We start from the raw sequence: 26,126 nt of genomic DNA, 5'->3' as shown, positions 1-26,126 counted from the left end.
TGACTGTTGCACAGCACTGACACTGGAGACTCCTTCCAGAAGGGTTACACATCAACACACACATGGACAATGATGCTTTATATTCTAATGTAGAGTGTATGGAGTGATGGATAGAAAGATAATCATACCCATGTGTGTGTGTGTGTGAGAGAGAGAGATTCATGCCCACCTCTTGCAGCTACTTCTCCAAATTTTCCATCCAACAAATGATCCTTTTGGGAAAATAGACCTAAAGTCTTCTTTAGATTAGTGTGTGTGTGTGTGTGTGTGTGTGTGTGCACACTTTGAAACAGTACCCAGGACAGGAGATCAGCCCCCTGATGCAGCCTGACAGTGACTTCCTGTGTGTGATGGTGCTGGAATCAGTGAGTGAGTCATTACTGCACACACTGACCCGTGAAGGGCCTGGCAGCTCCGCCATCGGCCTGTGATTGCTTCCTGCTTTATGCCATACACACACACACACACACACACACACACACACAACTAAATAATACAGTACAGAAACATTTTCTCCCTTTAGGATTTGAAAGCATGTCCTCACACACACACTCACACACACACACACACACACACACTGGCTGATAAACAAACACACTATCGCCTGTTCGGGTGATTTTTTTTCCCCCCATTGAGCGAGCAAAGCTGTTTTTAATTTATCTCATGGGGTAAATCAGTGTCTGAGAGCTTGATGAGCTCTGGATCGTTCGTCCATCTCTCTCTCTCTCTCTCTCAACATTCATCTTTTCGTGTGTATCGATACAGCTTGCACTCAAGGAACACTCAAAAACACATGCTTAATGTCATTTATTCATTTTATTTATTTCAACTTACTTTACAAAACAGACAACGGGACAACTGGGGGGAAAAGTGCTTTACAGGCTAATATCGGTTTCAATAAATACAGGAACGTCGAGGCATCGTTTTCATCCTCATCCTCATCCGAGCTCAGAACACACAAACGTACTCCGCAATACAAATATACAGTTTAGTGACAGCTACAGATTTTTTTCCTTTTTTTTTTATTTTCTTTTTTTCTTTTTTTTTTTTTTGCCTCACGCCACCATGATGTCAGAGTCCGGGCCGAGTCACGTGCTCGCTTTTACATCACCGGAACTCAGGCACAAGCCACAAGTCAACATGGCAGACACAGAATCAGCGAAAAAACAGAAACACACACACACACACACACACATATATTCTGCTCCCATTTCACGGCAGGACACGACTTGAATTAAAAAAAATGTGTTTGTATTTTAATTTTCTTTACATGTCCTCGGTGTTCATCTCATCCTACTTTGTGGATAAAACAGCATTCACGATTTGCTGATAAAAAAAAAATGTGTTTCAGATAAACGTCCTGAAGAAACGTCCTGTTTTTCTCGCTGAGTTCACACTTTTGCAAATTCATACAAAATGTATTTTTCAAAAAAACGTTTTAGGTTTGAGGATTTTCATCTCCCAGCCAATGCATTTTGAAATGATTTTTTTCTGACATATCATGAGAATCGTGAATTTTTGTAACACTGACTGACTCCATTATGACTTACATCAGTGAGTAGTTTACTATTCTATACCGATTTAATACCACTTTTAAAAATAAGTCTTAGACTTGTAGTTTTTCATCTTGCAGCACCGCAGTTCAGTTCAGTTCACTTCAGCCTCTAAATATGACGAGGCGTCTTGTTTACTCTGAAAAGCGTCTTCAAGTATTGAGATGTTTCTTCTTCGTGTCGTATCGTCCATCCTCAGACAGAATCGTAAGATCAGACGAGTATTTTGTGAAGCTGTTCGTCTCGGCTGTCATCTCTGTGGGTTTTTATATGCCTGACGGAGCGGAGATGCAGATGTGAGCAGGCGATGATTGTGACTTTTCGCTGATAAATCCATCAGAAGCAGAAAGAGAGAGAGATCCATGTAAACACTTGGGAACAGACGCACAGATCCAGCGCGATACTCAACAAATAATCACTGATTGGTTTTATTTTTTTGTTAGTTTTTTTCTACAGTTTTTTTCTCAGAGCGACAGATGATGACTCGTCCCGCTTTGCTCCACATCTCACTCCATATACTTTATTTTAATCCTGCAGTAAGAACCGAGGATGTTCTCCGAATGTTTCGAGCCGCTCTTCAGTGTGCTGTGCGCATCAGAGGTCCAAAATCCTGGTCTTGGTCTCAGTCTCGGTTCTTGATAATGAGGTTCTGGGCCGCCGCTAACGGGTCACAGGTGTGTACAACTCGCCTGCAGGTGTGGAGTGAGGAAAATCCTGTCCACTGAAAGGCAGGAGGGAAACACCCCACCCCCACCCCCCACCCCTGTGAGGTCGGAGGTCAAGAGCACGCGGGGACGGTGACCCTGTCCTTCAGCCAGAGGTGACCTCTGAAGAGCGGATGGAAGTCGGGAGCGGGAGGTCAGGGTTGAGGGGTCAGGGGTCGATGTGGCGGGGTCATTAGCGGCTGAGGGGCAGCTGTGGCAGAGACATGGCCTGGTGGGGGAGACTCTGTGTGGTCAGGACCGAAAACGGATGACCTGCAAACGCAAAAACAACGGATTAATTTGTGCACACACACACACACACTAGCTTTTACAGGATACAGGATCGCATCACTCACTGTCGATGTAGCCACGCAGAGCCACCATGCGCGCTCTCTCTGGGCTGCCAAAGGGTGAGTAATGCAGCTCGTCAGGCAACGACGGGGGCATGCGTGCCTGCGGGTGGGCCTGAGGAGGGCCGCCGTGCTGCGGTGTGTGCTTTTTGTGTCTCGCGCGACAGTTCTGAAACCAAACCTACAAAAAAAAAAGGACAAGAGTTTGAGCGTCTCTCAGCTCCTACTCCACTGTATGGGCTTTACAGAATGAAACGGGCTCACTGAAGAACTAAAAACATGCTCTTAAAGGAAAATAATCAACAGTGGAGTTACTGTTACAACACCAAAGTTAATGAGAGTGTTTTATTCCTCTTACACCACGGCGACTTGCAAACAATTACAGCATTTTATTTATTAACGAATGAGAGAAAGGAAGAGAGACAACATTTCATCATCTCTGACCTGTATGACTCGTCTGCTGAGTCCCGTCATGTCCGCGAGCTTCTGCAGCGTCTGAGCATCAGGGTTGTTGTCCTGCGCAAACTGAGCCTGCATCACCTGCACACAAAGCGTTGCAAAACAATCACAAACCCAAAGCATGCTTTCAAACACTAATCATAACAGAATCATTAAACAGTTAAAGATTCTCTGGTTATCAGGGTCAGGGCTTCGAACCTGCAGCTGCTCGGCGGTGAAGGACGTGCGAGCACGTTTAGCCGGTTTGGGCTGGCTGTCCTGCTCCGACGGCACGGCTCCTTCCAGCGTCAGACCACTTCCTGCACACACACACACACACACACACACACACACACACACACACACACAGAGAGAGAGAGAGAGAGAGAGAGAGAGAATACACAGTAAATCTCAAAACAAAATGACTCTTGAGTACAGAGAAGGAGCTGCACAGAAAGCACACAGGAGCGTGATCAGAGAGTTCTCAATCATGAACAAGTTGCTTCTGAATCCCAGACGAGAACACACTCACCGCTCTCAGCAGCCCGCTTCAGGTTCTCCACCATGGTGTCGTAGTGGATCCTGCAGAGCACCTTCTCCTCGACCAGGCCGAACTCCTCTCCGGTGGAAAGCTGACGTTTGCAGGAGAAGCAGGCGAAGCAGGCCAGGTGGTAAGCGTTTCCGCGAGCTCGTCTCACCCAGTCGCTGGCGTAGATCTGGCGCCCACAGCGGGCACACTTAGTACCAAACCTACTGTGAGAGAGACGAGGCCTGGCGCATCAATACTCTGCAAAGCTGATGATGTTGAACTTCTAAACAGTCAGGAGAGAACTCTACAGCATCATCTGTGCTCTATAGATTTATCTGGCAGCCTGGAAAAATGAGACTTTCCACAACTCAAATATGTTTCTTCACATGTGTCTTGACCATAAGTGTAAAGTTAGGGCTTTTTTTCTTGGATTTTTACCCCATTTTACCCCAAACGGGTCACCTCCTGACAGTTCCCACCCACCAACCAGCTCTGCCTTCTTACACACAGGGAGGGTGAAGCGGAACACAGGCTTCTTCAGAGACACCACATTCTTTTTTAACTGCTGCTCCACAGGGTGTCGTAACACACTCGGAGAAAGCTGCTATCCTCCATCTTCCGCATACATGAACTCTCAGACTCCCACGATTGGCTCGTGTCACTATGACTAACAGACAAAAGTCTGTCCCACCCAGAGAACCTTTTACTTTCGCTCTATTGGATTCAAACTCGTAATCTCTCGACAATAGAAGGAATGTTTTGGGTTTAATTTAGCTTCATGGCTTCGTCACAAATTTACAATAAAAAAAATACTGAGAAACTCAGATAGCAAAAATATTCACGTACATCTAACAAAGAAAAACTAACTCGAGAGGTGTGATGGGGAAAGGAACTGAACTTTCATCCCGAATGCGACCAAACCCGTATTTATTAAAATGATAATATATACTGTCTAAAAACTACACAAATACTATTAGGAGATCAGAAAATGTATACATTACTTTAACGAGGCAGCAATTAATGATCGAGGCAAAAATATTCATAACTAATTAAGGTAAGTTACCACAGTGAGAAAACATAAGAAGGCACCAACGTGCAGTAGGTTACACACTCTCAGTGTTGCACTTACAAACAAACTTTTCTGTTGCACCACTCGGGAGTCTGAACTTTTCCTTTTTAAAATCTGTTGATCTTCAAAAGTCAAAACAAGACGCAATTAAAGATTGACAGCTGTTTGTGAATCGCACTAACTTTCTAAAAACTTGATCAAATCATGACATTCAGTGTGTGAGGAAGCCACACTTCGCTATCAAAGTTTTAGACTTCTTTATAACTTGTTGTTGTTGTTGTTGTTGTTGTTGTTGTTGTTAAACTGTCTCATTATGCAACATAATCTTTGCAGACAGACACTCAAGCAAAGCTGGAGCCCGCTTTAACTAAAAACATTTCCATGGCATTTTGCGGAAATATATTTACAAGATCTCAAGACATATTATAGACAGAATAACTCGATTTCATGCAAAAACATTTTTTTTTGCTTTTTACTTGTTTGTTTGTTTGTTTGTTTGTTTGTTTGTTTGCCAGAATGAATCTTCTAAAGTCTTTCCCCAGACTGACACACTGAATCATCTGACTGTACTCTTGATGTGACGTTTGCGTCTGGAAAAAACTGCAGAGTATCATGATAGGCAAAAGAGCTAAAGTGATCTGGTTCATAATACGACAAACGAAGGGATAATATAAAACAACAACAACAACAACAACAACGTTACGTAACTCCATAACAGGATAACAGATATACAGAGTAAAGTATTGAAACCCTCATGAATTTCTCGACATACAATAATCCTACTCTAAAGTTAAAGGACCCTGATAAAGCTTTGATTCATAAAATTGCGATATAATAAAAGTCTGCATTTTTACAGGCTATAAATAAGCCCCGCCCACATGTGTAACAGCTCAGCTGATGTGGATCATAAAAGAGAAAGTTACAGCTCTTATTAAAGTGTTTTACTGCGATTGTAATTCCTCTGTCAGGCAGCAGAGGGCTAAAAAAATCCAAACCGCACCTTTAATTTAATTTAATTTAATTTAATAGACAATAAACCATTAATTAAAAATTCGTTTTTATTGAGACATTTCACTCAAGGATTCGTGATGAATGGAAATGAGATCCAGTGTTTTGTGCTTTTTTTGTTGTTGTTCTGAACATTTTCTCTGAATTACAGATAGATAGATAGATAGATAGATAGATAGATAGATAGATAGATAGATAGATAGATAGATAGATAGATAGATTGATTGATTGATTGATTGATTGATTGATTGATTTACTTTATTGCTCCCAACCTGGGAAATTGTTTAATGTCGTGGATCAACCGGGATTTTTGTTGTTGTTGTTGTTGTTATTGTATGCCAGCTTTAATACATTTTATTTTTTACAGTATTGACATTTCCATTTTGCTCCAATATACACCTTTACCAATGCACACTAAAGAAAGAGAAATATCTTACTTTAATTTTTAAATTAAATACAGAGGACGTTATAAGCATATAATCTTAAAGAAACCTTACAGAGATATGATTTACAACATTTCTATCTGATGAATATTTCAGGTGTGTTTTTACAGCCCTGAAATAAGCCACACCTTCAATCTGTATTTCGTAACAGGCAATCTATAAAGCATTTGTCAATTTAATAGAGGACCTGTGGTTATTATTATTATTATTATTATTATTATTATTATTATTATTATACTTTAAATTAGTATTTTTGATACTCGAGGAAAGCTCTGTAGGACCATGATATGTTCTTTGACTTCTATCATATTTTATTTATTTATTTATTTAAATAAGAAACACTTATTAAAAGCCCGGCAGAGGTGAGATTTATAGAATTTCGTAGTTTTTCAGAGCGATGTGCTTCTGTAATCCATTTCCCAGATCAGTAACGAGATCACTGCATATCAAGTCAGCACCAAAATGCACAGAAGCTCTGGAGGCGTGTTATCAGGTGTTATTTTGACGGAACCGGACTGAACACATAACAGCGCAGTGACCATGTGAGGGGTCTCGGGTTCTGCCGCAGAGAAGGTCAGTGTGGCTTGGCGCAGCGGCTCAGACTAATGCTGTGCAGATGGCGGCGGCTTGCATGGGAGCCCCAAAGCCTAGACCCCCCTCACACACACACACACACACACACACACGGACCCATCCACCACCACCACCACACCTCTGGCACACAGAGCGCTTGTGTAAACAACGTGTCGTACACCACCTCCTCCGACCACAGAGAAATGTGGGATATCAAGATGACTGATTTGGCTGCGGTTCCCCTTTCCTTCGTCCCAAGAATGATGACACCAGGCTTGCACGCCGGATCGCGGGGCCGAGGGGCCCAGGTTTGGGGGGGGGCACTGAAAATGACATCATTCCAGTGTAGAGAGGTGCACAGATAGCTTAATAGTGCTGGACTGGAACGTTCCTGATGAGATGATTTTCCTGATTTTTTAAAAATCTATGCCCAGGTTCCCAAAATCATCATACAATGTTATCCAGTGTGATTAATGTGACACTTTTCTGTTTAATGTTGACTTTAGTGCAACAAAAAAAGTTTTTTGGGGAAACATGTTCCAGAAAATTCTTGCTAATGTTACGTTTCTATTTCTGACCCGGAAGTGTAATGTATTTAACTGGAACCTGTGAATTTGTGCTTTAGGTTCAGGAAAGCAAACACACAATACGTCTTCTGTTTAAACAGTTGAAGTCATTAGAATGCTGTTGCTAGGCAACTGGAAAACACAGACACCAAGTATAAGTGAGTTAATGATTGAGACATTAAGTCTTTTCTAAGGAACTGCATTTCACATCCAGTATATGTGTACAAATGATGGAGTAAAACCACAGGACCTTCGGTAATTACACTGTTATTACACTTAACATACACCACGACCTGAACTGCCACGGGTTCAGCCATGTGACAAATCTCAGAAATGTGCCACAACGGCGTCCCCTCAGAAACGCTCGACCTCTGAAGGTGGAATAAAACAAAACAAACAAAATGGGGTAACAAACAAACAAATGATCAGAATCAGTAAACACAAATTCATTGGAGCGAAGTTATGAAATTTATCCATTTCTTAAAACCTAATAAACAAATTCTAACCAAATTCTGAGACCCCAGAATTGAATGCGCAAAGGAATACAAATTCGGGAACACCATGCACAAAGGAGAGTTAGAAACATATTCACAAAGGGATAGGAATTCTACCAACCCAAGAACAAAGGAACAGGAAGTCGAGAATCTATTGAACAAAGCAATTCTAGAATCCTTGACAGAATCGGAACTCTAATGCAAAAAGGAATTCTAGAACCTCATGCACAAAGAATTTCAAAAATTGGAATAGGAAAAAAGGAACGCTGGACCACAAATAAATTATAGAATCACATTCATTAAAACAAGCTAAGATTCCATGCACAAAGGAATAGAAATGTTATCAGGTGCACAAAGGAATTTTATTGTCTATCCTGAACTGAATAACGTTTCTGAATGTGTACGGAAAAACAAAAACTGAAACCCTATGCACAAATAAATTCTAAAAAAAAAAAAAAAACAACATTACTCTAGAATCCCATATAAAAAGGAATTCTAATATTCCATGTACAAAGAAACGGGAATTCTCAAATTATAAAATTCAGTGTGAGTGACCTTAACCTTGACTTGACTTGAGTGTCTTACCGAATCTAACGGAATAAGAATACTGAATATTCCTGAATAACGCTGTTCCATCGCTCCGTTTGCTGAACGCTGCAGCTCCAGCAGAGAGACACTTAAAGAGGTCTGATGTAACTTCGTCTTTCTGCTTGTTTGTTCCATTACAAAAAAACCCGTCTGGAATCTTTGAGCAGGATTCAGAGACATTCAGTGGCATTTTGTGTATTTTACTAAACCCGTGTTTTGACAGAACCGAACCGCACAAACAATACAACATCAGTGTACTGATGCATTTCAGAGGACTGTTTGGAAATATTGAAACCCTGATGATATCTTGACACCACCAGCCAACCATCAACACCACCACTGTCACCACCACTATCAACACCACCACTATCACCACCACTATCAACACCACCACTATCACACCACCATCCCACTATCACACCACCACTATCACCACCACCACTATCACACCACCATCCCACTATCACACCATCACTATCAACACCACCACTATCACACCACCATCCCACTATCACACCACCACTATCAACACCACCACTATCACACCACCATCCCACTATCACACCACCACTATCAACACCACCACTGTCACCACTACTATCACCACCACCATCTCACTATCACACCACCACTGTCAACACCACTATCACCACCACCATCTCATTATCAACACCACCATCCCACTATCACAACACCACTATCAACACCACCATTTCACTATCACACCACCACTGTCACCACCACTATCAACACCAGCATCTCACTATCACAACACCACTATCAACACCACCATCTCACTATCACAACACCACTATCAACACCACCACTATCAACACCACCTTCCCACTATCAACACCACCATCCCACTATCAACACCATTAATACCATCATCAATATCAACACCACCACTATCAACACCACCATCCCACTATCAACACCATTAATACCATCATCAGTATCAACACCACCACTATCAACACCACCTTCCCACTATCAACACCACTATCCCCCTATCAACACCATTAATACCATCATCAATATCAACACCACCACTATCAACACCACCTTCCCACTATCAACACCACCATATCAACACCATTAATACCATCATCAATATCAACACCACCACCACTATCAACACCACCATCATCACTATCAACACCACCACCACTATCACCACTATCAATACCATCACCATTATCAACACCACCAGCAGCACTATCAACACCACCACCATGATCAACACTGTCACCACTATTAACACCACCACCACCCAACTATCAACACCATTACCAATATTGGCACCACCACCACCACTATCAACACAACCACCATTATCAACACCATTACCACTATAAACATCACCACCACCACTATTAACACAATTACCACTATCAACACCACTACTATTAATACTACCACTACTGTCAATACCACCACATTACTATCATCACCACCACCTACCCCACCATCACCACCACCATCACCACCATCACTACCTTCACGTTACTGCAGGAATAAAATTCAGCAGTGCAATTTCGAGCATGAGCTGTAAGAGCAGTATTTTGAGCAGCAGGTACAGTGGGGCAAAAAAGTATTTAGTCAGTCACCAATTTTGCAAGTTCTCCCACTTAAAAAGATGAGAGAGGCCTGTAATTTTCATCATAGGTACACTTCAACTATGAGAAACAAAATGAGAAAAAAAATCCAGAAAATCACATTGTCTGATTTTTAAAGAGTTTATTTGCAAAGTATGGTGGAAAATAAGTATTTGGTCAATAACAAAAGTTTATCTCAATACTTTGTTATATACCCTTTGTTGGCAATGACAGAGGTCAAACATTTTCTGTAAGTCTTCACAAGGTTTTCACACACTGTTGCTGGTATTTTGGCCCATTCCTCCATGCAGATCTCCTCTAGAGCAGTGATGTTTTGGGGCTGTCGCTGGGCAACACGGACTTTCAACTCCCTCCAAAGATTTTCTATGGGGTTGAGATCTGGAGACTGGCTAGGCCACTCCAGGACCTTGAAATGCTTCTTACGAAGCCTCTCCTTCGTTGCCCGGGCAGTGTGTTTGTGATCATTGTCATGCTGAAAGACCCAGCCACGTTTCATCTTCAATGCCCTTGCTGATGGAAGGAGGTTTTCACTCAAAATCTCACGACACATGGCCCCATTCATTCTTTCCTTTACACGGATCAGTTGTCCTGGGCCCTTTGCAGAAAAACAGCCCCAAAGCATGATGTTTCCACCCCCATGCTTCACAGTAGGTATGGTGTTCTTTGGATGCAACTCAGCATTCTTTCTCCTCCAAACACAACAAGTTGAGTTTTTACCAAAAAGTTCTATTTTGGTTTCATCTGACCATATGACATTCTCCCAGTCATCCAAATGCTCTCAAGCAAACTTCAGATGGGCCTGGACATGTACTGGCTTAAGCAGGGGGACACGTCTGGCACTGCAGGATTTGAGTCCCTGGTGGCGTAGTGTGTTACTGATGGTAGCCTTTGTTACTTTGGTCCCAGCTCTCTGCAGGTCATTCACTAGGTCCCCCCGTGTGGTTCTGGGATTTTTGCTCACCGTTCTTGTGATAATTTTGACCCCACGGGGTGAGATCTTGCGTGGAGCCCCAGATCGAGGGAGATTATCAGTGGTCTTGTATGTCTTCCATTTTCTAATAATTGCTCCCACAGTTGATTTCTTTACACCAAGCTGCTTACCTATTGCAGATTCAGCCTTCCCAGCCTGGTGTAGGTCTACAATTTTGTTTCTGGTGTCCTTTGACAGCTCTTTGGTCTTGGCCATAGTGGAGTTTGGAGTGTGACTGTTTGAGGTTGTGGACAGGTGTCTTTTATACTGATAACGAGTTCAAACAGGTGCCATTAATACAGGTAATGAGTGGAGGACAGAGGAGCCTCTTAAAGAAGAAGTTACAGGTCTGTGAGAGCCAGAAATCTTGCTTGTTTGTAGGTGACCAAATACTTATTTTACCGAGGAATTTACCAATTAATTCATTAAAAATCCTACAATGTGATTTCCTGGATTCTTTCCCCCCATTCTGTCTCTCATAGTTGAAGTGTACCTATGATGAAAATTACAGGCCTCTCTCATCTTTTTAAGTGGGAGAACTTGCACAATTGGTGGCTGACTAAATACTTTTTTGCCCCACTGTATAACTGCACTTCGTGTGGTTTTGTTCTGGATTTGCATCTGTCATTCAGAGCGATAACTCACAACAGGAAGCTCTAACAGTTTCAGAGTATTTCTGACAGAATCTGAACTCTAAACTAATTCACACACAGGGATAAAATAACAGAAAAAACCCAAAGGTGAGGAGGTACAGGCCTGGGGGGGGGGGGGGGGGGGGGGGGGGGGGTACTCCTGATGTGCTGTTCTCTCATTTCCAGAAACAGAACGGTCTGAGGGGGAATTCTGACAACGTGGTCGAAAGACTGTGACACTCCAGGGACAAAGAGCCACTCGAAATTTACTTCACACATTTTACTTCTTTTCCATATACAAGAAAAAAAAACATTCTCTACATTTACTACAGCGTCAGGTGTTTTTCAGATTTCATCACTTCATCAGTTGTGTAACAGAGGAAAGAATTTCTCTAAAATGGAAAATTTTATCTGACAGTATTTTATCCGATCCTTTTTTGGCACTTCCTACAAAGATAGTTATCAGTCAAAACGTCGAGGTGGAGGTCGGATTGCAGTCGAAATGAAGGTACAGCAGAACCTGAGAGGAGCTGAGACTTGTGGAGGAAAGACGCGAGGAGCCGAGCTGAGCGGAGGTGAGCTGAGTCTCTCCTCCAGGAGTCTCAGCGCCTCTCAGATTCCGCCGTCTCTTCTCCTCCTCGTCTGATTAGCAGCCGTCTCGACCTTCCTGTGTGGCCCTCCGCTCACGCTCCTCGGCCTGTTTAGTTGTTTTTTTTTTCCTCCTTAGGTACAGCCTCCACTGTGTCCTGCCTCTCCTGCTGCTGAGAGTAAACCCACTCTGATTTCCTGCAATTACGTTCGATTAGAGCAGCTGTCAGTCCGGCGCAGATGAGAGACCGACACGTCCACGTCTACGTCTCCTGCCAGACATTGACATTCAGCTCAGACACATAAAAACACATAGCTGTGCTCTGCGGAAAATCAGATTATAGGTTCTATCTCTCCAAACCTGCAATGGAGAAGATGGTGGCATCTGCAGTCTGTAGTGCAGCTGCTAATTTACCTCCAGGGTCGATAAGGAGTCTGACAAATCAATGAGGTTATTATGGGAACGGAGCGGGACAAGATGGAATTCTGTGGCACCGCAGAGCTCACACATCATTTCCAATCCACGCAGTCAGTCACAGTGACGGACGTGTGAAAGCGAGCACGTGGAAACCTCATGAAGTGACGATTCCCACGCTGCAGAACCACACAGTCTCTGAAATTTCCCTCAGTGATGGAGAGATTCCTCAGTTCCAGCTGGGATTGAGCATAAAAACATCCACCAAGGATTTGAAATTCTAGAGCACCACATACAAAGGAATAGAAATTCTACAATAACATGTACGAAGGAATTGCCAGTTATGATTTCACAAACAAAAAGCACTGAACCTTCAGAGGAAACAGAACACAGTTCTAGAATTGCAGAGAAACTGAGGAACCAAAAAATACTGCAAAGAAAAACCTGTAGTCCTGTATCTATAACCCCACACACGAATTAATAGAAACTCTAGAACTGCACATACAAAGGAATTCTGGAATTTCTATTCTGGACAGAATTCTAGAACCCCAAGCATGAAGAATGGAAATGTATAAAATCATATGTACACTTCCAAAACATTTGAGTGCAACGAAATTGTACACACAAAGGAAGAGAAATTCTAGAGTCCTCCATGCACAAAGTAATAGAAACTCTGGAATCACATGGACAAAGGAATATCCATGTTGGAACCCCATGAACAAACGAAGTAGAAAACATAATCACATGTACAAAGCAATAGAACTTGTAGAATAATGTGTATAAAGGAACAGAAACTCTGAATCACATGCAAAATTGAGTTCTAGAACCCCATGAAAAAAGGGATAGATGTTCTAGAATCACACACACAAAGGAATAGAAAGTCTAGAAGCCCACGCACAAAGGAAACTCTAGAACCCCATGCACAAAGGAATAGAAACTCAAGAACTCTATGCACAAAGGAATAAAAAGTCTTGAATCCCATGCAGAAAGAAATAGAAAACTTAGGTCCCCATAGCACAAAGGAAACTCTAGAACCCCATGGGCAGCATGGTGGTGTAGTGGTTAGCACAATCACCTCACAGCAAGAAGGTTCTGGGTTTGAACCCAAGGGCGGGTGAGGGCCTTTCTGTGTGGAGTTTGCATGTTCTCCCCGTGTCTGCGTGGGTTTCCTCCGGGTGCTCCGTTTTCCCCCACAGTCCAAAGACATGCAGGTTAGGATAATATGGGATGGCCTTGGGCTGAGGTACCCTTGAGCGAGGCACCAAACTCCTAACTGCTCCCCGGGCGCTGTTAGCATGGCTGCCCACTGCTCTGGGTGTGTGTGTGTGTGTGTGTGCTCATTGCTCACATGTGTGCATGTGTGTGTTCACTGCTTCAGATGGGTTAAATGCAGAGAGGAAATTTCACAAGTGTGTGATGAATAAAGTTGTGCTTTCTTTCTTTTTCAGAAAGAAATAGAAATCTTAGGAATAGAAAATCTAGAACCCATTGCCAAAGGAATAGAATTACTAGAACCCTAAGGACAAAGGATGGCACAGTGGTATAGTGGTTAGCGCTGTCACCTCACAACAAGAAGGTCCGGGTTCGAGCCCCGTGGCCGGCGAGGGCCTTTCTGTGTGGAGTTTGCATGTTCTCCCCGTGTCCGCGTGGGTTTCCTCCGGGTGCTCCGGTTTCCCCCACAGTCCAAAGACATGCAGGTTAGGTTAACTGGTGACTCTAAATTGAGCGTAGGTGTGAATGTGAGTGTGAATGGTTGTCTGTGTCTATGTGTCAGCCCTGTGATGACCTGGCGACTTGTCCAGGGTGTACCCCGCCTTTCGCCCGTAGTCAGCTGGGATAGGATCCAGCTTGCCTGCGACCCTGTAGAACAGGATAAAGTGGCTAGAAATGATGAGATGAGATGAGAAGGACAAAGGAATAGAAAGTCTAGAATGCCATGCACAAAGGAATAAAAAGTCTAGAAGCCCATTGCACAAAGTAATAGAATCACTATTGGACAAAGGAATATAAACTCTAGAACTCCATACACATAGGAATAAAGTCTAAAACCCCATGCACAAGAGAATATAAACTCTAGAACTCCATACACAAAAGAATAGAAAGTCTAGAACCCCATTGCACAAAGGAGTAGAATCACTAGAACCCTATGGACAAAGGAATATAAACTCTAGAACTCCATACACAAAGGAATAGAAAATCTAGAACCCCACTGCACAAAGGAAACTCTAGAACCCCATGCACAAAGAAATAGAAACTCTAGAATCCTATTGCACAAAGGAATAAAAACTCTAGAACTCCATGCACAAAGGAATAGACAGCTATGGTGTACCATTAAAAAACCCTCAATCTAATGAGCTCAGTGTAACAAAAACATTCTTTCAAAAATATAAAAATGCTTTGGAAACATTCGCGGCAGTGAGCGCGGCGTTCTGGAGCAGTGCAGGTGAGATCTATCAGACTGCTCTTTATAAACACAGCACTGCAGGAACATTCGTACAGAGACTTTCACTGAGTGAGGGCTTGAGCTCAAAAAGCTGAAAATACGAACTTTAACCACTAAGCAGGTAACGGCTCAAGAGTTAAAGATGGAAAGTTACACCAGGATTTCTGTAACGCTGCCCTGTGACAGTTTCTGTTCCTGAACTCTGGACACTGTCAGGGTACTAAACTGGACCCATTCCCTGTAAGTGGTGTGTGTGGTGTAAATTTACAACTTTATTTGGAAAAACAGGTAAATATTATCCAATTATGATCCTTAAATCTTTTTTAAAGGTCACGATGTAAATGTCTGCAGGGCTAAGATATGTATTAAAGGTGCAATAAGTAGAAACGGGACAAGAACAGGTCTAGTTTAAAACCCTTTTTTTCTGAAAGTGTATTCAAATTTGATTGATTTTAAACACACACAACACACACACACACACACACACACACACACATATATATATATATATATATATATATATATATATATATATATATATATATATATACTCTGTTGGTATGTCATACACTCAGGGTAAAATCATGTCATGTTTTTTTTTTGACAGTGTTTTGGATAAATGCCACGTTATCTCCTGATCACAGGACAGACTGGAGAACAGAGAGAATGTTTCAGTGCTGCTGTACAAACCACACAAAACGCCAAGATTCGATCCTTACAGCGAGCTTCGTTCACTCATGCAGACTGCTCGACAACTTGAAACTATTACAGCCATCTTTTTGCTTGTCTGCACGAATCTCTAACGCAGTCAATCAGCGTGTGGCCCCCGGTAACGTTCCCATGATGCCTTGATATACAGGGGGCCTCCGTAGAAATAATAATAATTTTTAAAAATCACATAAAGGGCTGAAACACATAAAGAAGCTGACATGTCTGTGGGAACGAGCCTTTTCAAAAAATATATAAATATATATTTATTTCAGTAATGAGGAAAAAATTAGCATGTCCCAGTGGCTGCTTTAATTTGAGTTTAGATCTTTGTGCAAAAAAAAGCCTTAGATTGAGAAAGGATAAAAAGATGACTATATGGTGTGTAAAATGTTTTCTATTAGAGGCGAATACAGTGTCGTGTAAACATGAGATTTATCAGGAAATAAAATCACAGAGCAAAAGATTCAAATCAGAAAAATATTTCAATCTGGATTCAGTGATTTATCGCTTGAGAGCGAGACGCACTGTGATCTCTGCATGTTGATGTGAATCTGCTCTATCTCCAGGCTGATTACATGCAGCATGGGGAGAAAAAGGACACACACACACACACACACACACAATGAGAAAAAAAATCCTTTTCTAAACTAGTGCTCTACACCCAGCACTTCTGCCTTTCTCCAACAAAACTGCAGCACAGATGTGTGTGTGTGTGTGTGTGTGTGTGTGTGTGTGTGTGTGTGTGTGTGTGTGTGTGTGTGTGTGTGCCCAGCCCCAACATGGTCCGTGAAGAGCCAGCAGCATTCACAGCCTATCATGTGAAGCATCACTTCAGATTATTGGCTCTAACACAGAAAACAAATGTTCTCCTAAAAACGCCGTCTCAGCTTTAAAGGGTCCAGTCACTTCACACACGAGCAGTGAAGGCAGGCCAACATCCTGCACGCTCTGCAATCACCGCGTCTCACACACCCCTCACATCCCCTCACATCCTGAAGACAATTTTGCAGCTCGTATCTTCTCACGCCGCACTCCCGAGTCTGCGTGAGCGAAATCCACCACGCTGTCGCCATTCCATCACCATTATGCAGCTCTTGCATGCATTGCAAGAGCTGTTCAAAAGCTGCGTGACGTGCTGAAAGATTCGCCTTCTTGTTGTGCATCAAATAAAAGAACACTTTTAATGATCAAATTACAAAGGAAATGTTTATCTTTGGTTTTATCTTGTACAGTATCTCCGGAACGTTATTACACTCTCAGATAAAGTTATAACTGTAGATCAATATCAATAAAATAATCAAGGAAAACAAGGACATGCATTACATTTAATAAGCACATTTAAAATTCATAGTTGTTTATGTTTTATTATTATTATTCATTAAAGGTACAATATTTCAAAGCTTCCTGCTTCGTAAGAGCTGACGCTTCACACGCTCAGGAAAAAGGTCTCACCCGTCCGCACCCTTTTCCATGTCTCTGTACCATTAAAAGATCCACCTTTCCCCCCTTTGTGTCCTTTACATGTTAATGTTAATTTTAATGTTAATATAAACATCCCTTTAAAAAGATTTTATATGCGTACGGATGTGTTATTGCACCTTTAATGTGTTTTTATGGGACTTTGCATGCATCTTTCCAGGTCTAAGATCAAAAAGGAACCAAAGAGACAAACGACGAGATCAGGTACTGACTGTTTAGTACCCTTAGTACCCTACTGAAAGCATGCCTTTAATCTGTATAAACAGGAAGTCGAGAAATATTTCACTTTTGGATTTTAAAAAAGTCACGGCCGATATAAAAAATTAAACAGAAACAGGAAAAAAAATTATATATATATATATGCTTGATTTTATTTTTACTAAATATAGCATACAGCTGTATTCTTCTTGTTCTATATGAGTGGATATTTATTTATTTATAATGAATTTATTTATAAAAAGCTCTCCAGCTACAATAAATAAAGATCCAGAATGTTCTTCTGCACATTTACAGATTTGTGTAATTCATAAAATAAATCAGTGCTGTTTCTTTTGGACAGTTAAAAGGTTGTAAAGTCTCAGAACTCATGCACGCTTTAAAGTTTGTTCGAGTTTCCTGATAAACTGCAGCCCCTTCAAGCAAGAAGGTCGGATTTTTTCTTCTTGTTTTCTCTTTCTTTCTTTTTTTCCAGAAAGTGAAAAAGGCAAAAATCAGCCTGGGGTTTTCAGGATGAAGTGGGGGGAAAAAAAGAAAACTTACCTACCTGAAATAATCCATTTTGCAGAAGATCTCCTTGTTCTTGATGTAGCAGCTGCTGTGTTGGCGCAGTGAGGTTCTGCACACCGAGCACTCCAGACAGCGCACGTGCCACATCAGATTATTCACCTGCCAATAATAATAATATTAAAAAAAAATAATAATAATGTTATATATTTAATCTTATGTAGACTGTAATAAATGTTTATTGCATGTTTCACTAAAAAGTTTCACTAAAAGCCGCATTTTTTAAGCTCGTACGGTTCGTTTGTTTGTTTGTTTGTTTGTTTGTTTGTTTGTTTGTTGTTTTGCGTTTTAGTAAAAATTATGAACTCTGTGCACAAAACAGCAGCTGGACACAACACGTGTATTTCTGAAAGTACCTTTGCACTTGTGCACAATTATCTTCACACTGTATTGAACTCGTCCTGTCCTTCATTATTCACTATTTCATGCTTAAGTTATATTTTTTAATGCAAAAATGTTTTTGCATGGACATTTCCTCGATCTGTTACCCTTTTTGGACATTTTCTGATCCTCAGTGCACCACACACGTGTCCTGCTGCATGCATCTTTTTGTCGCAACACTTTCTTGTTGTCTTCTGGTCACGTGACCACTTCTGTTATACTGGTGTTTATGGAGCTAAATATTTATTTATCACACACTGTATTCTTATTACAGTATCAGGCTCCGGAAACACTTTCATTTCCCCGTGAAGGATTAACAGTCTGTGCTGATCTGATTTTATCTCACACACTGCACTTCCGGTTCTCTTCCCCCGCTTTTATTTCGAGGGGGGAAAAAATCATTTCGACACAAACAAATCAAATCCAAAACACCCTGATTGTCGAATGGAACTTAACTCTTACTGTGAAGTAGCTAAAAATTAAAAGTGTCCTTTTATTGTTTTTTTAATTTAAAAAAATACTGATTTAATCACTAATTTAGACACTGGCTAACTTCATATTTACATAATAAACCTCATCATATCTCCATCATATCAACATCTCAGATATTACTGCACTTTAAAATCTCACTTTTGGAATTATCTTAACAATTTAAAATAATAATTAGGCCTAAACATGGCATACAGCAACGATTTTGAGTCATAATTATGTGTAAAACAGGTGACATGTGATTCCAGCCCACTGCTATTATATTATATTATATTATATTATATTATATTATATTATATTATATTATATTATATTATATTCCTACTTATATGAGGTTATTGACGCTTATATTTACATGAGGTTAAATTACATATTGCATTTTAATTTAATTTATTTTATTTTCTGTTTCATGTCTCAGTGCATGTTTTTAAATTAAGATTTTAAGACTTAAAAAACCCCTAATAACCTTATAGACAAGTATGAATGAAAGAAAAGGGCTCATGCCACACTGACACACTGAGACTCAAACATGAAAGAAAGAAAAAAATCCTGACATTTGTTTTAAATAATTTTTAAAAAAGAAAAAGGGGAATAAATCCAAAACCAACTCTGGACGCGTGCACGCGTGATTATAACGAAGCTGCATGATTTCTCCCTCCCAGGTTTATGAGAACAAATGATTTGTTAAACAAAACCAGAAGCTGCTTCTGCTGCACTCTCACTTCATCACATCAGAGCTGTGTGATCAGAAAAAACAGCAGCACATGCAAGGTAAAGATTTAAAAAAAAAACTCTATAAAACAACAACTGAAACAAACCCTGTGTGACCTGCAGCAACACTTCCGGTTCCCTGTTTAGCCTCTCTCTCTCTCTCTCTCTCTCTAATTCATTTTATTTCATTACTTGAATTAAATTGCTGCTCCATAATCACAATTATGAACAATCCTAAAACTCCACGTGCACGCGCAAATATATTCCTCCAGCTGGGTTTTTCCCTCCAGAACCAGAACCTGCACTCAGCGTGTCACAGCTCTGATGCAGGATCACAGCCCACCACATACACACTTCACTCCTGGGTTTTATTTTTTACTGTCGCTTCGTTAAATTGCTGTTTTTCAGTGTGTGTAATTTATTAGATTACTGCGTCATAATTATAATCAGAGCACCCGACGTGCACGCGCTCCTCTAGTCCTCCTCTAGTCAGTGTGTGTGTGTGTGTGTAATGCACAGCTTCATCCCAACACACTTCAGCCTCCGCGTGCTCAACATTACTCTCTCCGACATTAAACACCTCAAACAAAATAAACAAAACAAAAGCTTTTTCTCTGGATAAACATTTCGAGCAAATAAATAAATAAATAAATAAATAAATAAATAAAAACGTTGTGTGATGTGTGACGTCATCTGCATATTGGTTCATTATAGCTATACGAATTCCCTAATTTTGTGTAATTGTTTTACTGCTACATAATAATAATAATAATAATAATAATAATAATAATAATCACAACAATTACACAACATCTGCATGCTTAAGCCATTTTTCTTCTCTGTTTTGCTTTATGAAACGCACCTATGCGCGCGGCTTTATTCATTTTTAATTTCGCTTTGGTCAATTAAATTGCTGCAGCCTGATCCGACTCTCTCTCTCTCTCTCTCTCTCTCTCTCTCTCACACACACACACACACACACACACACGCTAATCCCATTTCCTTCTCTTCTTCGCTTTGTTAGCGTATTATTATTATTATTATTATTATTATTATTATTATTATCTCATCTCATCTCATTATCTGTAGCCGCTTTATCCTGTTCTACAGGGTCGCAGGCAAGCTGGAGCCTATCCCAGCTGACTACGGGCGAGAGGCGGGGTTCACCCTGGAATTATTATTATTATTATTGAGTTCATTTTGTAACCTTTTTCTTTCTTTGGTTAGACTGATGCACCAGCCTCCTCATAAAACCTTACATCCTCAGCAAAAGGAGCAGTGCACACTCCAGGTTGCTGGTTGATGTGTGACACACCGCGCCCACGGAACGGCGCGTCATCAACTTTACTCCCGTAATCTGCAACTGTGTCAGCGCACGTGCTGCCGGCCTGATCGCCATACACCCCGTGCACGTGCTCAGGCTCAATCCGATACACATCACACACCGCACAGCGCGCGCATCCCGAACCCTGAGCCCCTCCTGCACGCGCCACGATGCTGTCGTACCTTGAGCAGGTACCTGTCGAGTATCTCGAGGCCGCAGCTCGCGCACACGTTCTTTCCGGTGGAGGGGACGGAAGATGCGGAGGCGCTGGAGGTGGGTGAGCAGATGGACGGTGTGGACGGAGGACTGGGAGAGCAGCGCGGCTCCTCTTTCTCCATCACCGACCTCTGAGACTCACCGTCGGAGTGGGACTGAGAGAGAGAGAGAGAGAGAACACATAAATATTTATTTTACAGAATTTCCTTTAAAAACCAAATAACATTCCTGATTATATATATATATATCCTGTTAAATATGTTGCTGGGCTACAGAATGACATAATTTTAAAGTTGAATGAAATAACACGATTTTATCTTTTTATTTATTAAATATTACGTTGACCTTTTCAAAATCTCTCTCTCTCTCTCACACACACACACACACACACACACACACACACACACACACACACACAGGGTCCTATGTTGTCGCGTGGCGTTAGAAGTGTGTTAAATTTATTTATTTTTGTTTTATATTTATAATATAATTTTAACTCGTAAATCCTGGAATATCGAGCTACCTTATTTAATAATAATAATAATAATAATAATAATAATAATAATAATAATAATTCCCGTGCAATAGTTTAATTTCTTCTCTCTCTCTGTCATTATTATGACATCATCATTCAACGCGAACTCCCGTCTTCTCCCTAAACTCACTCTAGAGCCCAGAGTTCAGTCACTTTTGTGTTTTGAGTGAAATAAAAGATGCTGATAATCGCGCGCGCTCTTTCTGTGTGAAATCCCAAATAAACTGATCAACTTTTACATTTTCACTTTATTTTTTATTTTAAATTCATGCCGCGCATTAAACAGTGACCTGCTCACATCCTCATGGAGCTCAATCACTGAGTGTGTCATGTGTCACAGATGAGGGGTGAAACACAATGCTGTGTGTGTGTGTGTGTGTGTGTGTGTGTGTGTGTGTGTGTGTGTGTGTGTGTGTGCGTGTGTGTGTGTGCGTGTACGTCGCCTGAAAGTAAAAGTACAGAATGTGCACAAATGATAAATGCATTAAAAAATAAATAAATAAAGCGCAGAACGAGACGATGAGTACCAACAACAACAACAACAACAACAACATACAGACCGAGCACGTGCGCTAAGTGGAAGTGGAGTGCAGCAGAGCTTTAGCATGGTCTAAAACTACACTTGCAGATTGTGCATTTCTATTTTTATTGATTGAAATAAATTTGTTGCTGTCATGTGCATAATCATAGTTTATAATTTCTTTAATTTTTATTGCTCGGTTAGTTGTTTATAAGTTCGTCAAATAAACAGCATGAACAGAAAATCTAACATTTATTGATGTGTAGAGAAATAAAGGTCCCGAACTGTCCAGGCTGCTGTTCACACCGTGAGTCATATCCAGAGCATTCGGATGGTTTTACAGCTTTAACAGGCGGTGTGTTATTATTATTATTATTATTATTATTATTATTATTATTATTATTATTATTATTATCTGGAAAAATTTACAAATCACTTCAGAACCGTTCCTCTGAAGCTCAAGTTACACACACACACACACACACACACACACACACACACACACACACACACACACACACAGGTTTAAACAGCATAAAGTTGATCCATTTGATGGTTCATCAGAGAAGAGCAGCAGCACAGTTCCGGGTGCCATTACTTCAGTCCGCAGGAAGATCAATTAATCTGACAAACATGACATTTAATCATAAAGTAATTTTAAAATTAATTTTAATTTAATTATTTAAAACTGAAAGGATCGTTTTGCTGAAGCAAATTTAGAAAAATTTGACGACAATAAAAGCGACTCGAAATTTTCGATTTTAATTTTAAACCGGAATGAGTTTGTTAATTCGATAGATAGATAGATAGATAGATAGATAGATAGATAGATAGATAGATAGATAGATAGATAGATTATCTATCTATCTATCTATCTATCTATCTATCTATCTATCTATCTATGCAAGTCTCTAAGAACAGGACTCTTATTTACAGTGGCGGATTCTGTAGAAGTTTCTAAACCTGAGATTTTTTTTTAAATAATCGGAATCATCTCACACTGAATAAATAATTAAATAAATAAATAAATCAGCCTTGATTGTGTCGTTAAAACCTTCACTGAGTTTGTGTCCTATAATTTAAAAAAAAAATGTGCGCGTGAAGGCGATAAGGTGAAGCCGCTTACCATGTCGGTGTCGGGTGTCCACGCGGCGTGACGCTCCCGGTATACCGCGTTCGCGCGCGTGTGTGTGTTTGCGTGTGTGTGTGTGTGTGTGTGTCCACGGATCACCTACAAAGACACAATTCAACGGCGATGCGACGTCAACGTGCGGCATCTCTCTCTCTCTCCCTCTCTCTCATATAAAGCTATATTTAGTCTGGATTGATTTTTCCCCTCCTTCAAACAACACTTAACCCATTACCTCTTTGGATAATCGCGTGTTACGAAGCTGAGAGAAAGAGAGAGAAAGAGAAAAAGGAAGAAAAAAACCCACAATAATAACAAACTACCTGCAATTACAAAGGGTTCGAAATGCTGAGGGTTAATTTCAGCTGTCAGTCAGAGAAGAAGAAGAAGAAAAGAATTGCAGATTTGATTTCTTTTTAAATTTCGGCAATTAAAATCTAATCAATCCGATCTCTCTCTCTCTCTCTCTCTCTCGGGGCTGATGTTCTTTGATAAAGCTCAGAGTCATGTTTTAATCTCAGTGAAGAGACGCGACTCAACCCGCGGGATTAATCCCCTGAGCCTGACGCTGGTGTCGGGGAGAAAAACACAGCGACTCATCCCCACTCCTGCACTTCCTCCTCTCCTGTCCTCTCCTTTCTTCCTCTCCGGGTGTTTCAAGGCTGCCCGCCGCGGTGTGTGTCCCTCCCTACCTGTTTAGAGTGAATTCCTTCGGATAAAGCTGGGTTTCCCTCTGACAGAGGGGCCAAAATCTCATTTTTCCAGTACATGAAAGAGAAGCGGAGTGAGAATGAGGCGTGCGCGCGCTCCCGGGTGTCCTGCGGGCTGGGTTCGAGTCTCTCCCATCAGATCCGCGGCTCAAATCCGCCGAGTTTCCGCTTCACAAAGTTGGGAAAAGTCGCTGCAGTCCGGGCGCGCGCTCACTCCTGCTGCTGCACTGCGTTATTTAGGAGTGTCGGTCAGATTCTTCCCTCTCTCCCCCCTCCCTCCACCCCCACCGCTTTTTTTCCTTTTTCCTTTTTTTTTTGGATGGATGGAGCCTCTGGCTGCAGGAAGTGGATGGAAACTGAAGAGCTGCTGGATGGCGGGTTTTGATCCTCTCCCCTCTCCAAGAACAGTCACTTTTTATTTTTATTTATTTTTACGCGCGAGACTTCTGCAGCCGCACCCTCACGCACCAAACAACCAAAGAGTAGAGTATAACGGGTTGCCATGGTTACCGTCTGTCCGTCCGTCTGTCTGTCCTTCTGCCGTGAAGGTGAATCAGGTCCGGAAACACACTGTGTATTTGGACAGGTTTTAGTGTGGGAGGATTTTTTGTGAACCTGCAATAAGAGACGATGCGGTTAAAGAGTAAACAAAAAAATCAGTGGAGTTTATTATTATTATTATTATTATTATTCAGTTAATACCATACGCCGTGACTCACTTTATATCGATAAAGATTTACTACAACATTATCTCTAAACTTATTTCTGTGACTCACTATCTACACTATTATAATCTACATTTCACATTTATTACAGTTATGTAGAATTATTCATAAACTTGAACTGCTGCAGTTTAGCAGAGTACAGAGTTCATTTTATTCTTCTTTAGGGTGCGATTACTTTAGTCTCCATCTATCGATCATTTTTATTTCCTTGGCTACAGCAGGATGTGGTTTTGGATCTATTTTAATTTGTTAAAGCCTATAAAAAAATATCTTTAATGAATATCAGTCACTGAGGCTCCTGCATTCAGCCACTGAGATATAACTGAATTTAATTAGTAAATAAATAAACAAATAATTAATAATAATAAAAACACTAAAGTCACAAGAGGTTTATCCGAATAATAATAATAATAATAATAATAATAATAATAATAGAAAAAACAGAACATGAAATCAGCTCAGAAAAAATTAACTGAAAATCATTTTTACATTAATTAATGCATTTACTTCAAAGCACTTTTTTTTTTTTTTACACCTGTATTATATTCAGTTATTTGAGAGCGGTCTATAATATTTAATCAATTCACACACAGTTCAATGCTCCTGTTTTATTTTGTTATCATTTACCAAGATTACTTTTACACACGAAAATAAAGTTAATTTACGTGTAAAATGAAATATAAGAAAGGATTTTGGTTCCACTCGGAAATCCGACAATAACTTCACAGAGGTTTTTTTTTTTAAGCTGAATAATTATTTAATATATTTTTACACTGCTACTGATCGGCCATAAGTTTCATTTCTAACAACAATGCAGAAGCTTAAAGGCCAAATTTATCTGTAGTAATGTACATTTACACAAAATATTATATATATATATAAAATCTGTTATAATAAGTATATCACTACATTTGGAGTAAATGGGCTCTCTTTAATTTACTCTACTTATTTAAAAATATTACAAAATGTCACACATACAGTGCAAAATTATAATTTAGTTTTTTTGCAATAAATTTTCATGATTCTAAAATTATCACTAAAATCTATTTCCCTCATTTTCAGCTCAACGGAGAAAGAAAAAGGTCAGATTTCTAATTCTGACCATGACACTTTTTCATCAAACACTGGGGGGGGATGGATTTTTAGCAAATACCCAAAACACACACACGATAATATAGGCATTCCAGACCGGAAGTTGTGCGCGCGTGTAGAAATAAGAGACAGATGAATAAACGACAGCCTGAAGCCGAAGTGACTCCTGCAGCACAATTTCTTTTCCTTTTCATTCCCTAAATCCTTCTTCATCTCCTCACCTCCTCTATAATCATGTTTCTGTGTGTAATGTCCAGAATCTAAATCATAATATTCATAATTTCACTTGTATTAAATATCAAACTCAGAAAAATGCACGTGAGGAACCAACTAGAACAT

The 26,126-nt window shown here is 40.5% G+C and overlaps 1 protein-coding gene across 4 annotated transcripts; it reads right to left on the bottom strand.

Annotated features, from left to right (window-relative positions):
- Nucleotides 1–834: 834 nt before the first annotated feature.
- On the bottom strand, nt 835–24,186 carry lhx6a (LIM homeobox 6a). 4 transcript variants are annotated; one of them, XM_060908399.1, is made up of 8 exons: nt 23,953–24,186; nt 21,043–21,231; nt 17,936–18,057; nt 3,578–3,798; nt 3,265–3,365; nt 3,052–3,147; nt 2,614–2,788; nt 835–2,530 (listed from the first exon to the last, which is right to left on the bottom strand). In XM_060908399.1, the coding sequence occupies exons 1-8, from the start codon at nt 24,028–24,030 to the stop codon at nt 2,451–2,453; spliced, it is 1,062 nt and encodes a 353-aa protein (XP_060764382.1). In that variant the 5' UTR covers nt 24,031–24,186; the 3' UTR covers nt 835–2,450. The 4 variants fall into 4 exon arrangements, with proteins under 4 accessions (XP_060764382.1, XP_060764383.1, XP_060764385.1 ...); XM_060908400.1 differs by having other exon boundaries at nt 3,578–3,795; XM_060908402.1 differs by lacking the exon at nt 23,953–24,186 and adding an exon at nt 23,258–23,295.
- Nucleotides 24,187–26,126: the final 1,940 nt, after the last annotated feature.

Source organism: Neoarius graeffei, chromosome 25, assembly GCF_027579695.1.
Source record: "Neoarius graeffei isolate fNeoGra1 chromosome 25, fNeoGra1.pri, whole genome shotgun sequence".
Taxonomy (NCBI): Eukaryota; Metazoa; Chordata; class Actinopteri; order Siluriformes; family Ariidae; genus Neoarius; species Neoarius graeffei.
Note: the sequence above shows the minus strand (reverse complement) of the source record. Positions and strands in the feature narration are given on the sequence as shown.